Source organism: Sus scrofa, chromosome 1 (assembly GCF_054392235.1).
Source record: "Sus scrofa isolate SSC_HxYL_T2T_F1_AM1 chromosome 1, Sscrofa_HxYL_maternal_Yorkshire_Landrace_v2.0, whole genome shotgun sequence".
NCBI lineage: Eukaryota > Metazoa > Chordata > Mammalia > Artiodactyla > Suidae > Sus > Sus scrofa.
The window spans coordinates 118,027,984-118,041,949 of record NC_139383.1 but is presented as its reverse complement, the minus strand read 5'-3'; the positions used below and the strand labels follow the sequence as shown (position 1 = coordinate 118,041,949).

The 13,966-nt window shown below is 49.3% G+C and overlaps 2 protein-coding genes across 13 annotated transcripts in view; one reads left to right on the top strand and one right to left on the bottom strand.

Annotated features, from left to right (window-relative positions):
* The window catches only part of APH1B (aph-1 homolog B, gamma-secretase subunit), a 213,727-nt gene that overhangs the window by 49,884 nt on the left and 149,877 nt on the right, over positions 1-13,966 (top strand). For 2 of the 9 annotated variants that reach the window (XR_014809788.1, XM_021094208.2), the window contains one exon: positions 1,404-4,359. The exons of 6 other annotated variants lie outside the window; for them this stretch is intronic. Coding sequence is in view for 1 of the 3 variants with exons in the window: in XM_021094218.2 (XP_020949877.1) it covers positions 1,404-1,426 (23 nt within the window). In the remaining 2 variants the exon portion in view is untranslated. Of the gene's footprint in view, positions 1-1,403; positions 4,360-13,966 lie in introns of those variants that run through there. One more of the 9 variants, XM_021094218.2, reaches the window with a different exon arrangement.
* Positions 2,687-13,966, bottom strand: part of CA12 (carbonic anhydrase 12) — a 61,521-nt gene continuing 50,241 nt past the window's right edge. For 3 of the 4 annotated variants that reach the window (XM_084967638.1, XM_021094163.2, XM_084967635.1), the window contains 3 exons: positions 7,782-7,814; positions 6,812-6,899; positions 2,687-5,795 (listed from right to left, as the gene is read on the bottom strand). In XM_084967638.1, coding sequence (XP_084823764.1) covers positions 5,723-5,795; positions 6,812-6,899; positions 7,782-7,814 — 194 coding nt within the window. In that variant the 3' untranslated portion in view covers positions 2,687-5,722. The remainder of the gene's footprint in view (positions 5,796-6,811; positions 6,900-7,781; positions 7,815-13,966) is intronic. The other variant, XM_021094165.2, reaches the window with a different exon arrangement.

Below are 13,966 nucleotides of genomic sequence, written 5' to 3'. Positions count from 1 at the left end.
ATCCTTACCTTCCAAAGCTTTCTTGCAGGGTTTCTTTTGTGTGAAAGCCATCTAGGTTCAACCTTTCCAAAGGCTATGTCAAAGGAAGTTGGCCGTTCCATCTGCACAGGGGCCGTCCCGGCCACATACAGCTGTTGAGTACTTCCAGGGTGGCTACTGAAACTGAGAAACTCCTTTTATTTTATTTTATTTTATTTATTTTATTTTTTTATTTTTTGCCTTTTCCTGGGGCCGCTCCCGCGGCATGTGGAGGTTCCCAGGCTATGGGTCTAATCGGAGCTGTAGCTGCCAGCCTACACCAGAGCCACGGCAACGCGGAATCCAAGCTGTGTCTGTGACCTACATACACCACAGCTCACAGCAACACCACATCCTTAACCCACTGAACAAGGTCAGGGATCGAACCCGCAACCTCTTGGTTCCTAGTCAGATTCGTTAACCACTGAACCATGATGGGAACTCCTATTTTATTTCAATACATTTAAATGTAAAAGCTGATAATTGATTCCATTATTTGGAAAACGTTTTAAGTGTGTTAGGAGCAACTTGGGGATGCGAATATGCTTTTTCATCTGTAAGTTTTCATGAAATCTAAATATAGATCAAATATTTTCAGTGAACATTTAGCATCTGCATGGAGATACACAGCATAAAGTAGCATAAAGTACACTGCAGATTTCAAAGACTAAGGGGAAAAAAGAATGAAAACAGCTCACGTCAAAATATTGATTATAGGAATTTCCTTGTGGCACAATGGGTTAAGGATCTGCCATTGTCCCTGCTATCGCTTGGGTCACTGCTGTGGCAAAGGTTTGATCCCTGGCCTGGGAGTTTTGATATGGCATGGGAACAGCCAAAAAAATTAATAATGATTGGAGTTGCAGTTGTGGCGCAGCGGAAACGAATCCGACTAGGAACCATGAGGTTGCGGCCTCGATCCCTGGCCTCGCTCAGTGGGTTAAGGATCTGGCATTGCCATGAGCTGTGGTGTAGGTCACAGATGCAGCTCAGATCTGGCATTGCTGTGGCTCTGGCATAGCCCGGTGGCTACAGCTCCGATTAGACCCATAGCCTCTGAACCTCCATATGCCGCAGGTATGGACCTAAAAAGGACAAAAAAAAAAAAACTAAATAACATAAATAAATAAATGAGTAAAGATTATATGATGAAATTATAGTATTTTTGATCTATGGGGTTATATAAAATATATTATTAAAATTAATGTCACTGATTTCTTTTACTTTTTTTGGTGTGACTACTGGAATTTTAAAATTTCACGTCTCCCCCTATATTTCATTGTATTTCTGTTGGGTTGTGGGCACTGATTATCCATTTAGCTGGATTCAGACAAGGAGGTAATGTCCAAGCTGAAAGAGAACTTGAGTCTCCTTACTGTCCACAGCTCTCACCACCACACCTTCCTGAGCATCAGCCCAGATGGATCTCAAGTTCAGGAAATAGGAAGAAAGGCGGTGCAGAGAAGGGAGATGATGTAACAGAAAGTGTTGATTCCTCGGGGAGTTCCCGTCGTGGCGCAGTGGTTAATGAATCTGACTAGGAACCATGAGGTTGCGGGTTCGATCCCTGGCCTTGCTCAGTAAGTCAAGGATCCAGCACTGCCGTGAGGTGTGGTGTGGATCGCGGACGCAGCTTGGATCTCACATTGCTGTGGCTGAGGTGTAGGCCAGCGGCTACAACTCTGATTCAACCCCTAGCCTGGGAACCTCCATATGCCATGGGAATGGCCCCAACAAAGGCAAAAAGACAAAAGAAAAGAAATTGTTGATTCCTCACTCTAGGAGGTGGTCCCTCTAGTGCCCCCCATCCCCACCCCAGTGGGATGGGAACAAGTGTAAGAAATGAGCGCAACAGGTAGCCCTGATCCTTGCGCCCCACCTGACCTCACCCCTGCAAGTGGTCATGACACCTAGAAAGAGGCCAAAAGGGAAGAACTGAAGAATCCTTGTGCTCCAACTGAAGAGACCATCAGGACCTCCAGGCGTGTATAATGCTTCTGTTGCAAAGCTGGACTCGCTGCTTTATCACCTCCTGGTACAGAACTATTCTTAAACATCTCACCTATCTTGGACTTAGGGCAACTGAAGTGAAAATTGGAAGCTCACCTAAATAAAAACAATGATAGTGGCTATTTGTAACCTTTACAGGACTGCCCCTTTTAGCAAACCAGAATGTGAAGTCTGGATTTACACAAAAGATTACGTGGAGAGACAGAGCATGTTTTGCAGAAAGAATCCAAAAGAAGGTTATGGTCATGCAACCAAGAGAGGCTACCAGCCTGCTGGGTACAATACCCAGTAGAGTGAAAAGACACACAAGACTGGTCCCGTGTATTCATGTCACTGTGGTTAGAAACGTCTCCTTTCCCATCTGTTTAAATCTGAAATGTCCTTCAAGACCCAGCTTACAGCCTCCTTCTCCCTGAGCCTGTTCCCTGATTACTCTAGACGTCCAAGGTCCACAAACGAAGTGGCCATGTGACAGGGGCTGCACAGTCTGTGGGGCCCCACCCTCAGTGAAATGCCTGAGTACATGAGTGTATGCTCCTTTGGAGTCAGGTTCTAAGACCTGGCCGCAGGTGATATTATTACCTGCCACCATAGACAGGGAACCAGAAAGTGCTTTGCCAATAGTAATGATTTATCCTCACCTCCCAAAAAATCAGTCTGGTGTGAAAAACATTTTATTTATAATTTCTCATATTTACAGTGAATGTCTTCATTGCAGTCATTCTTACAATAAATACAGAAGTGCTAAACGGACCATCAGCACAGTGGCCGAAGGTCCATTCAAGGCACAGGGACAGAGAAGCTGCCCATCCCCCTGTTTCCCAAGGGTCACTAAAGAAGCCTTCAGAGGGTTTAGCGAAGGGGAGAAGAATTCAAGGTAGAACTTAAAATGCGATTAACAGACAATAGAGCAAAATCTTAGGTCTACTAGGGAAGCAAGTGTAGCTTTTTACTGTCAGTTGACATTAAAGAAACAGAGCAGAGAGGCTAAAGACCTCCCCTTAGTGAGAGGCAAAGAAGCCAGTGCCCCCGTGCCAGCCTGGGCCTCGCTTTTGTTACCTCTACCTGCCATGTGCCTGGCACAGCCTGCAGGCCCTCTGGTAGGGATGGGGAGGGGGAGTGTGAGCCCAGGACCTTCAGCACCTCCGCACTAGTTTCCTCCCCTAGCAGCCAGTGTCAGGGAATGAGTGAGAACCTGAGGAAAAGTTCCAGAGCTGAGTCCTCTGGGGTCCCACACGTATTGGCAAGGAAGGCAACAGTGTTGATTCTTGGAGCCTTCAGCCTCCCTGGCTTTGTTTCCTCTGAGCCAGGAGGGCTTCAAGCTGAGCTGAGAGAGGAGTGGGCAGGAGAAATGTCACTGTCTCCACCAGCCCAGTAACGCTGCCACTTTATGAATAGCCATTGTGCCAGGTACAATGATCTCTCTGTTCTTTCACAATATTTGTCCACAAAAGCAGTGGAGAGCTTTTTGGAAGCCCCAAGCTCTGGAATGGTTTAGGTTGGTTCCTGATTGGCAGTTTTGGGCTGAGGCCCAGAAAGCATTGTCTAATTTACACTGCATGGTTCTGAGGGTTGTCCCTGCTGTCATTCGATCAGCATCAGGCTGGCAAGGCTAAGCTGCCTCCCCAGCTCCAGGGCAGCCAGAGATCAAGTGCACACGCACCCCCGCATCTCCATCGGGTCATCTCTAACTCTGCCTATCAAACAAGCCAAGAAGACGTAGGGCTTGACATCACTACAAAGAGCTGTGACAGAGAGAAGGGAAAAGACTGCTCAGAGGTAGCAGGAGGAGCAGTGGGGGAAAGATGATCTAAAGAAACCTAGGCTTCGAGAGGATATTCCATGCTGTCAAAATGAGTATGGGAATTAGATGGTTCTCTGTGAGGAGTTCCTGTTGTGGCACAGCAGACAAATCTGCCTATTGTCCATGAGGTCGCAGGTTTGATCTCTGGTCCCGCTCAGTGGGTTAAGGATCCGGAGTTGCCATGAGCTATGGTGTAGGTCACAGGTGCCCTCAGATTCTGTATTGCTGTGGCTGTGGCATAGGCCGGCAGCTGTAGCTCCAACTGGGCCCCTAGCCTGGGAACCTCTGTATGCCATGGGTGCAGCCCTAATATGTATATATGGGAGTTCCGTCGTGGCGCAGTGGTTAACGAATCCGACTAGGAACCATGAGGTTGCGGGTTCAGTCCCTGTCCTTGCTCAGTGGGTTAATGATCCGGAGTTGCCGTGAGCTGTGGTGTAGGTTGCAGACGTGGCTCGGATCCCGCGTTACTGTGGCTCTGGCATAGGCCGGTGGCTACAGCTCCGATTCAACCCCTAGCCTGGGAACCTCCATATGCCGTGGGAGCGGCCCAAGAAATAGCAAAAAAAGACAAAAAAAAAAAAAACCCAAAAAACAAAAACAAATATATATATATATAAAAGGTTCTCTGTGAGATGCAAGGTGCCTGCCGTGAGGCGTTGGTGGTGGGGCTCTTGCCCAGTCATGAAACCGTTCGGTCTCTCCTGGGCTCTTATGTCGATGGGAGGAGAATAAGTTAATTCTTCCCAGAAACCCTCTTTGTCACTTGAGGGAAAGACCAGGAAGAATCTTTGTAACATTCCACTATTTCTGGCCCCTAAATACCCTACAACTGGACATCCTCTGAAAAGTAGTTAAATCCCAATTCCAGGATGACAGTAGGGACGCCATAAAGGTGACCGAAATGAAATTTGGGCAGAAGAGAGAACGTTCTTCAATAGTCCTGCTTCTGCCTGTTTGCTCTAGATTCAGGAGCAGTTTGGGTCCTCTCAGAATTCACGTCTACTCTAGGAGAGAGAAAGCAACACCACATTTTCCATGAATAGCCTAATTATTTTTAAAATCTGTAGAGTGTGACAAGTACAGAGGCCCCTGACAGGAGGGGCTGGGCTTGATAAGTGTGGTCCTTCTCACACTTAGGGCCTGACAGGCAACTTGTGATTCCCATTCTGTTTCCACAGTGAGACTCTCCCGTGTCTTCTCACTCGCTCTGAGGTCCTCAGATTCTGCCCCACTTCAATCTCTGTGTCGGACCCAAAGGACAGGATTGGAAAATGCCTTAACTCTACTTCAAAAAAATATTATCTTGTTTCCTTTTTTCTCTAACACCTTGACCCTTCCTGCTCCCCGCTCCCTTACCCACCCACCCCCACCAGCTATAAGGTCAGACTAAAGGTTTAGTTGCAGCAGGAGGAAGTCAGACACCAAGCCCTTCCCCAAGGAAAGAAGCTGCGTCTCGAAAGCCAAGCCTAAGCAGAGAGAGGACACTTTCTGGCCTGAAAGTGTGGACAGGCAGCAGAACTCCTAGGATCTCGAAACCTCAAGTGATCCCCTGGATCAAAGTGTTTCCCAACCAATAATGGCCCCCAGCAGGCAACATGGTTTGTGTCTCCAGAATGCGGACCACTTAGTGGTCTCACACAGATGAAGCAGACAGCTCAGAGTTCCTGCCCCACCCCCCACCCCAGCCAGCTCTTCCCATCCACGATCCCACTGGGGCTGGTGTGGCATCAGGATGGCACAGCACTCCGCTCAAGGCCCCCAAGGGTCTGGGGTGTTTGTGGGTTGAGCTCCAGAGAACCCTCTGGTATCCCAAGTGTCCAGGGAGCCACGGCGAGCTGCATCCAGAGCCAGGTCCTTTCCTGGATGTGCCCCTGGCATGCCAGGACCTCAGGCGTGGGCCTCTGTCTCCTGCTTGATGGCCGGTTTGTAGATGACTCCCTTGTTGGCACCTTTTTTGCTGCTGAAACAGCAAGAACACATGAGTCTTGTTAGTCCAAGAGGAAAGAGAGGGAAGAGCAGCTTGACTCAGCTATGAAATGAGGCGAGTCAGATTTCTCTCTCGGGGGCTTTTCTCCAATTCTCTTGATATTAAGAGGGACTGCCACCCAATAAAGTGTGCACCAGAATGGAACCTCCTCACTCTCTCTAAGGTCCATTCAGCGTGTCTGTTCTCTTGTAAGGCTTGGCAGTACTAGACCTGGACGCAGGTCTCATTACTGCCCCACTTCAAATCTCTGATTCCAACAAGGTTTCTGACAAACTTTTTTTTTTTTTTCATACTAGGAAAAATAAATTAGGTTGTAGGAAAAAACGTGACAATAAACACATGAGCCAAGGGCATTAATTTTCCCTCATTTTCTTTTTTGGGTTCAGAGAAGCAAAACTAGATGTAAAGATCTTAGAAAGAAGACAGCCTTGGAAGTTGCCATTGCGGCTCAGCAGTAATGAACTTGACTAGTATCCATGAGGATGTCAGTTTGATCGCTGGTTGCTCAGGGGATTGCATATGAGGCTCAGATCTGGCATGGCTGTGGCTGTGGCATAGGCCTGCAGCTATAGCTCTGATTCGACCCCTAGCCTGGGAACCTCCACATATGCCACAGGTGTGGCCCTAAAAAGCCAAAAAAAAAAAAAAAAAAAAAAAAAAAAAAAGAGATCTTAAAAATAAGACAGCCTTGTTGCTTGTATTTAGGCAAATGGGACCTATCCCTTCCAAATCAAGAGGCACAGCCAAGGTTTTTGAAGTGGCAGCAGGGCTGGCAGACACACCTCTGACTCAGAGCACAGAGACCTTTGAACCACCAGCACCAGCATTTCTTGCAAAGGCCTGGATCAGTGGTGTTTGGGAAATGGCACTCCTAGCATATGCTGGTACAGGTGACGGGGCCCTTCATTCTGTAGGCTGCCTTCCCAGACAGATCAATCCTCAGGGACCCATAAGCCACCCACTCCCACTTCGAATCCAAACCAGCTCACCTCTTCTTCCTTCTGAAAAGCCAAATCGATACAGCCAAGACAACACAGATGCCGAGAACGCCGGCCACAGCCACGGAAAGGATGATGCCTGGTGAGGGGGCAGTGCACACACGTTACCATCCTCCCTTCCCCTTCATCTCATCCCCCAGCACATGTGTGTGTAGCTGATTGACAGCTGCATAATCATATGCAGGCAAGAGTAATTTCCCCACCTCTGTTCTCAGGTTCTGGTCTTTGGCTTACCAGGACTGACTGGGGTGCTCAGAGGGCACCATTTGCAAATTGTAGTGATTCTCTAGCAGGGGTTCTCAAACTTGCACCAGGATCATCTGAAGAGTTTGTTTCAAGTGTAGACTTTTTTGAGCCCAACCCCTCAGAGACTCTGATTTAGTCTGGGGTTGGCCCAGGAGTCTGCATTTTTACCAAACAGCTCTAGCTGATGTCTGTGGTCCATGAACCACACTTTGAGAACCCTGGGCTATAGAATAAGTTCTTACTAATAAGCTATTTCTCCATTTTTACTTGCTGGATGTAAAGCCTGTTGAGATGCCTCTTTATTAGCTTTGGCCCCAAGTTCCACTGCACAGTCCTAAGCTGTCCAAAACAACCAGGGCCCATTGCCAAGGTCAACTGGCTGGTCACACAACCTCCATACTGGGCTTAGGCCTAGTTTTTAGGCAGTGGCTTCCCCACACCCCCACCCCTGCCATGGCCAACAGAAGCTCTTGAATAGGCTCTTTGAAGGTACACATGCTAAAAAGTGATTAGGTCTCTCATTAGGGGAGCATTTGATTGGCAGCTCATCTTTGAATCAGAGTGACTTGAGGGCAAGACACACAGGGAGGAGGGGGTCAGGAGTCAGAGTGACAGCACAGAGAAGCAGACAGGATGGGCAGGAAGTATATCACAGATCACACCCAGAATCAGAGGGATCACCCAGCTGCAGCATGCACGGCCGGCGGCCACATACCCAAGTTCAGTCCTGCGTAGGTAGAGTCTGGCACTTCCAAGGGGAGAGGAAAAATCGGAAATTAACCAAGTCGAGCCGTGGCAAATTTGACCAGTGTGTTGAGCAGAGCTCTCCCTTTAGTTTGTTGGAGGTACAGGGCTTAGGCAGCCCTTCTGGGGACGTTTACTCTTGGCTCAGGTCCCTGATGGGGTAGAGGGAATCGCCCACCCAGGAAATTCACACCATCTCTCCTTTGTCCCTTGCTCCTACATCTCAGCAGTCTCTCTGCTCAGGCAGGACTTCTGTTTTCATAAAACGTGGCCAACTTGGAAGATGAGGAGGGGTAAGAATCAGAGTCTGCCTGGGCTGGCTGCTGTCTGCTTCTGTGGGACCTATCCTTCTTCCTCAGCAAAGAACCTGCCCGGTTCTGGCTGGCTGGGGCCAGCAGAGCTTACTCTGTTGGAGCCTGTCACCAGACTCCTGCCCCACCCTCATTCAGTACTGTCGTCATGCTTTGCTTCTGTTTTTGCTGTGGCTCCACTGCACCCGCCTCCCCTCCCTGCTCTGCGGAATCAGAGGACTGTGGCTTCTCTCAGCAGGTTATTGTTGGGGACGATTAGGGTGAGTTTGGGGTCCTCAGTGGGGCTGAAACTGCCGAGTGGTCTAAGGTGAAACCCCACAGTCAGCTATGAGGCTCCCCAGGGAGGGTCACGGGGGAGTCTGTCCTCTGGAGAAACACAAGGAGCCAGTCATGAGGCCCCCAGGTGACCCCCAGCTGCTTCCAGGTTCTCAGAATGCTCCTTATCCTCCCAGTCAGGTTCTTCAGCTAAGTGAAGCCCCTAGAGACACAGAGCCTCTTGTCTGGTGGTTTTCTGACCTTCGTAGAAACGTCCAGCCTGCGTGTGTTTTGGAGTGGGGAGAGGGTATTCGTTCCAATTCCACTGGAAGCCAGAGTTGTGCAGATGGTGGCCAGCCAGCCTGACCCTTGGAAGAGGCTGTGCCCAGAGCCCTGTAGCAACGGAGACTCCGGGAGGGTCCTGACCAAGTGTGAGATGTGGACTGAGGGCCAGGGAGCACCCCCACTTGGGGCACCTGACACCCCGGGGAACCAGACCTGAAACTACAGGCTGAGGTTTTGCTCACCCCCTTCTCCTGCCAGATGGCCTGAGTCTGGCTGATACCCTGGGAGCCATCCAGCCCCTGTTCTTCCCCTACTGTCTTATTCCACAGTCTCACATTAAGCCTGCAGTCTCCCTGGTCCAAGGCTGGCCTCTAGGAGTCCCTGGTCTGGCTCCCCGGGTGGCCCCAGGCCGCTATAAGGATCAGCAGAGCAGGTATGGAGAGGAGCCGTCTACAGAGGACAGGGTAGCCTGTTCTCTAGATTCTTGCCAGCCACCATCAGCAGCCCATGGCCTCCCAGGTGGCGGAGAGCATGCCCCCCCCCCCCGGGGCCTGATTCCCTGCCTTGAACACAAGGACCAGTCTGTGGCTTGAGGAGACGCTCAGGACCTGAGTGTCCCCCTGGGGAGAGCGTCAAGTGTTTGTACACCACATGCTGCGGTCCCTGCCTGCATGGCCTGTGGCCTCTGCACACTATAATTTGGGATTTGGGGTTTTGTTTTTTTTAAAGGTACCTAGAGGCAACCCAGGCCTCTAGGATCTTAAAAGCAACTAAAAATAATCCCTGCTAGTTGTGGTTTCTTTCAAGCCTTTTTGATGAAATATGCTTTTGTTCTTTGCTCCTGTGATACTAAACTAGTTCTTGATACTAAACTAGCCACATAAGACTATTACTAGTAAGCCTAACCCCTTGGCCATGCCATCCAAACTGGATGGTTTCTAAAGCTGTCACTTTGAGAGTCACCTCAAACATCCAGAGAGCCACACAGTCCTCCAGTCAGCTGAACCCCACTCCAGGGCTGGGGGAGCTACCCCCAGGCCATAGCCTTAGGGAGCAGAGTGAAGGCTCTGGAAGCAAGGCCCCAGGCATGTGTCTTTTTTCAAGAGCATGTGGCCCAGCTGGGTGGCTTATCTGGAGGAAGAGTCTGACCTTCCTGGGTCACTGAACAGTGTCCTTGGCTAAATTAGGACCTATTAAAAACAAACAAAAAGGGAAACATCCTAATGTAATCCAGGGCTCTAAACCAGGTTCCTTGTTCCTGGATGAGGATTTGTTAGGGCCTAAATTGCCTCTCCTTGGAAACAGTGAAACTAAGCAGGTGTGAAGACAAGGAAACCCCCAGAGACTGGGACATGTGCTTTTCAGCCAAGAGTTTGATGCAGCAAAAACGAAGCAGCTTAACTGAGCAAGTGAAGAGTATAAGCCACTCTGGAAGAGGAATGGCAGTGAGGGCAGCGCCTCATGGGAATTCTAACCCCCAGGAAACACAGGGCAGATGACGTTGGGATGCTCTCCCCTGCCCGCGAGACAGTACCAAGCATCAAGGAGCAGGCTCCTCTGCAGAGCTGGATGAAGCACAGGGCATAGGTCCCTTTGGAGGCAGATGCCAGAGCCTCCGCTAATTAGAGAGGAAAAGACACAAAAGGCACAGGGAGAACTGTTGGGGGCGACTAGAGAGCTATTCCCAGAGAGAGAAGCCAAAGCCTGCGTCCCCACAGAGCCTCTGGGATGGTGCAGAGAGCAGGCATCAAAGATGGTGCCGGGGGCACAGCCGGAGAGATTCCCCTCAGATTAAATAAAAAAATGGTTTCTAAACGGCGACTGAGATAGGCAGGTCCCAGTGATGAAGAGTGAGACAGACAGGAGAAACGAGACAGGCTGGTCCCTGGAGATGGCCCATGAGAGCCATGGGATGAGAACACAGCAAAGGGGTCCCTGCACTGAATGGCATGCACACTGTATGGACGGGAGACAGCCATGAGGTCGCGTGCAGAACTCTGCTATGATTTGGGGGAGCAGAAAGGGGGCAGTACGACACAGAAAAGGAAATCAGACCAATACAGAAGAACTCCAGTGCCAGGAGCCTCATCCAAGAAGGTACAGACTCCTGGAGAAGATGGGCCAGCTGCTCACCGGCAGGGTACTGCTACCTGTTCTGGCTGGCTCAGGAGCTGCATCTTCCACCGGCATCTTGCTGGACCAACAGATGCTGGTTAACTGCTCTTGAGGTCTTCTGAGGCCTCAAGTGCAAACACAAAGTCCAGAGGGAGGAACAAGCACTTCATTTACACAGCTTGTAGTTCCTGCAACAAGTCTAGCATGTTCTAGGTCTATTTGTAGTTCTGTTTATTCAAATAAAAGGGATACAGTTCTTTTCCTTTCAAAGTATTATTTGAAAGCATGGACTGTTTTGGTAGGTGACATATTCCATGATGATTAGATATGCGTATGTATAGGTGGATGTCTTTAGTCGTCTTGTCACCAGTCTTATAAAAGAAGCAGGGAGAGTTGTGATTTAGTGGGGAGTTGAGAGTTTAAGTATATAAAATCCAGTTGCAAGTGGTAAAACTTATTATGCTTAATACAAGTAATAGATTCAAGTAACTGAGATGCTCTCTTTGGATGATGCTTTGGAAGAAAAGCAAGGAAGATGCCCTCCAACCACAGAGCATAACTGTCTTTGGAGGACATATTTTGCTGCAGTTTTCCTTAGCACCATGGAACCCCATAAAGAAATAATTTCTACAAATAAACTTGCCCCAAAGATACCACCAAATTACATGAGGAGACGGGTTTTCTACGACCGTGATAGGGCCTGAGGGTTTTGCCTTCCAGATTGCAGGCATGCAGGCCCAAAGAGAGAGCTGTGTAGCTCCCAGGGGCCTAAACCCTGGGCCAGTGGGCATGGGCCACTGTGTAGCACTGATGGCTCGTGCTCTCAGCTGCCTTTGTGAGGGGGAAGGGTGGGGGCTGGCTGTGCTCTTAGCCCTGTCAAGCTAGAAGACAGAAGGCCTGACAGCCTCCCTCAGAGACTTCCTCCCAGACCTTCAACATTTGGCAGCTAGGTTCCCATTTTTAAGTTTCCCTCAACAAATAGACTGATTGCAATGCTGCTGGCAAATTGATAACAAAGCCAAATAAGACTTAATAAAACAAAAACTTGGCAGCCAGTGTCAGGCTTCTGTTCAGATCATTCTGCACAGAAGACACTGGTATGGGGGGATCGGGCGGGGAGGGGCCAGGGTGGCTCCATTCTTTTGCATTTGAAAGGAGAACCAAGCACAAAAAGTAAGACTCCGTTGTCCCTGCTTTAAGGGACTTGTGGTTTGTGGATAATAGAGGCATATGTTTTTCCTTCTTCATTACCCTGTGGTGCGCTAAGAACTGTAAGTTTGGCTGCACTGAAGCAGGAGACTAAGTCACCTTCAGAGGAATAGGAAAGACTTTGGTTTAGCATTGGGTCTGAAAGAACTTTCCAGGTGGAGGAGGTGAGGGGCACCTCGGACCAAAGGATCCAGGTGTGCAAAAGTCAGTATTGTACACCTGTTGAAAGCACCTGCTGTGTTACAGGAGGCCCCACAGATAGGATGGGAGCCGGAGGAGAGGCGCTGGGAGGCTCAGCTGTTGCTGAGCCAGCCCGTGGTCCCAGCTTTCTGCCTGCCCCTTTTCCCGCTGGCTTTCCGCAGCATGGGCTGTTCTGAGCCAGAGGCTCGTTGTTGGAGTCAGAGAACATCCCCTCGGGTTTCCTCTTCCCCACAGTGTCTAAGGCGGGCTGTGCCGAGGGTAGGGGGTGTTGCACTGCATTAGATGTGATTAGGACATCACTTGTTGCCACATGCGATGATGGCTCCTAACTATTCAGCCTCTGTATCCAGGGGGAGTTCGAGGTGGGAACTCCTCTGGTCTTTCATTTGGATGCTTTGGAAGAATGGATGTACCCTTCCACCTCATAGAGTTTATTTATAAATAGAACCTTTTGGAAACACAAGGTCAATAACCACGAAACATGCATTCTAGTCTCAAAAACTTAATTAGCCATCTTAGCTTCATAAGATTTTTCTCTCTCTCTTTTGTAAAGGTTTCACAAAACTATCCAGGCTGCTCAGGGCCAAGCAGATTCTAATCATGTTACTCCACAGCCCTGCCGAGGTTGAAAGCCCTACCCCTCTACTGCCCAGCGCCCTTGTCTAAGTGTCCATCAGCTGGCTCTGGGCTCCAGGCGTGTGACATGCACTTGCTCGGAGTAAGCCCACTACAAACATGATTATAGAAACTTTTTGGCTTCCCCTTGTCCTTCGAGTTTTTCTTGCCCTGACATGCTGAAAATAGAAATGTAGTTTTGCGTTTTTAGTTTTTGTTTTTGGTCATGTCCAAAGCATGTGGAAGATCCTGGACCAGAAATCAAAGCTGTACCTCAGCAGCAGTCACCCAAGCTGCTGCAGTGATAACACCAGATCCTTAACCCACTGCACCACAAGGAAACTCCTTGAAAATAGAACTTGGTAACATTAGTATTTAGGTTTGATGGGCTCTTGCTTTATTACCCATCACCATTTGGGTCTAGGTCTTTGCTCTCTGGCTGGGAAGAGGGCAACTGTAAGGAACCAAGAGTTGGTCCCCCAGACTGTGTAAATCTGCCTTTCTGCTTTCTCCTTCCTCATGTCAGGGATCTGACTCCTATGAGATCTGAGCTGGTCCCAGGATGTGTCCCTCCTCTCCAGGGACCCACTTGGAGGACAAGGAGTCTTGTTTCCCCCCTTCAGCTCAAGACTTCCCTTTGGGCCACTTGGAGAGGCAGTTTTTAAGAACTGAAAAACGTGCCCAGTATGACTTTCACCTCTCCACAAAGAGTGGGCTTTTTTTTTTTTTTTTTGTCTTTCTGCCATTTCTTGGGCATATGGAGGTTCCCAGGCTAGGGGTCAAATCGGAGCCAGAGCCACAGCAATAGCAATGCAGGATCCGAGCCGTGTCTGGGACCTACACCACAGCTCACAGCAACGCCGGATCCTTAACCCACTGAGCAAGACCAGGGATCGAACCCGCAACCTCATCGTTCTCAGTCAGATTCGTTAACCACTGAGCCACGATGGGAACTCCAAGAGTGGGCCTTTTAATGAGAGCAAAAGTCATACCCAAGGGAAGGGGCAGAATGGTGAGGGGATTCTGAAGGAAATTTCTATGTCAGAAGCTTCGGGAACCCTGTGAAGGGATTTGTATACTTCTGTGAAAAGGGATAGTTCTCACTTGTTTGCTTCTCTTAGCCTTGGATCTGCCCAAGTGTATAAGAAGAATATATTCTCCGATT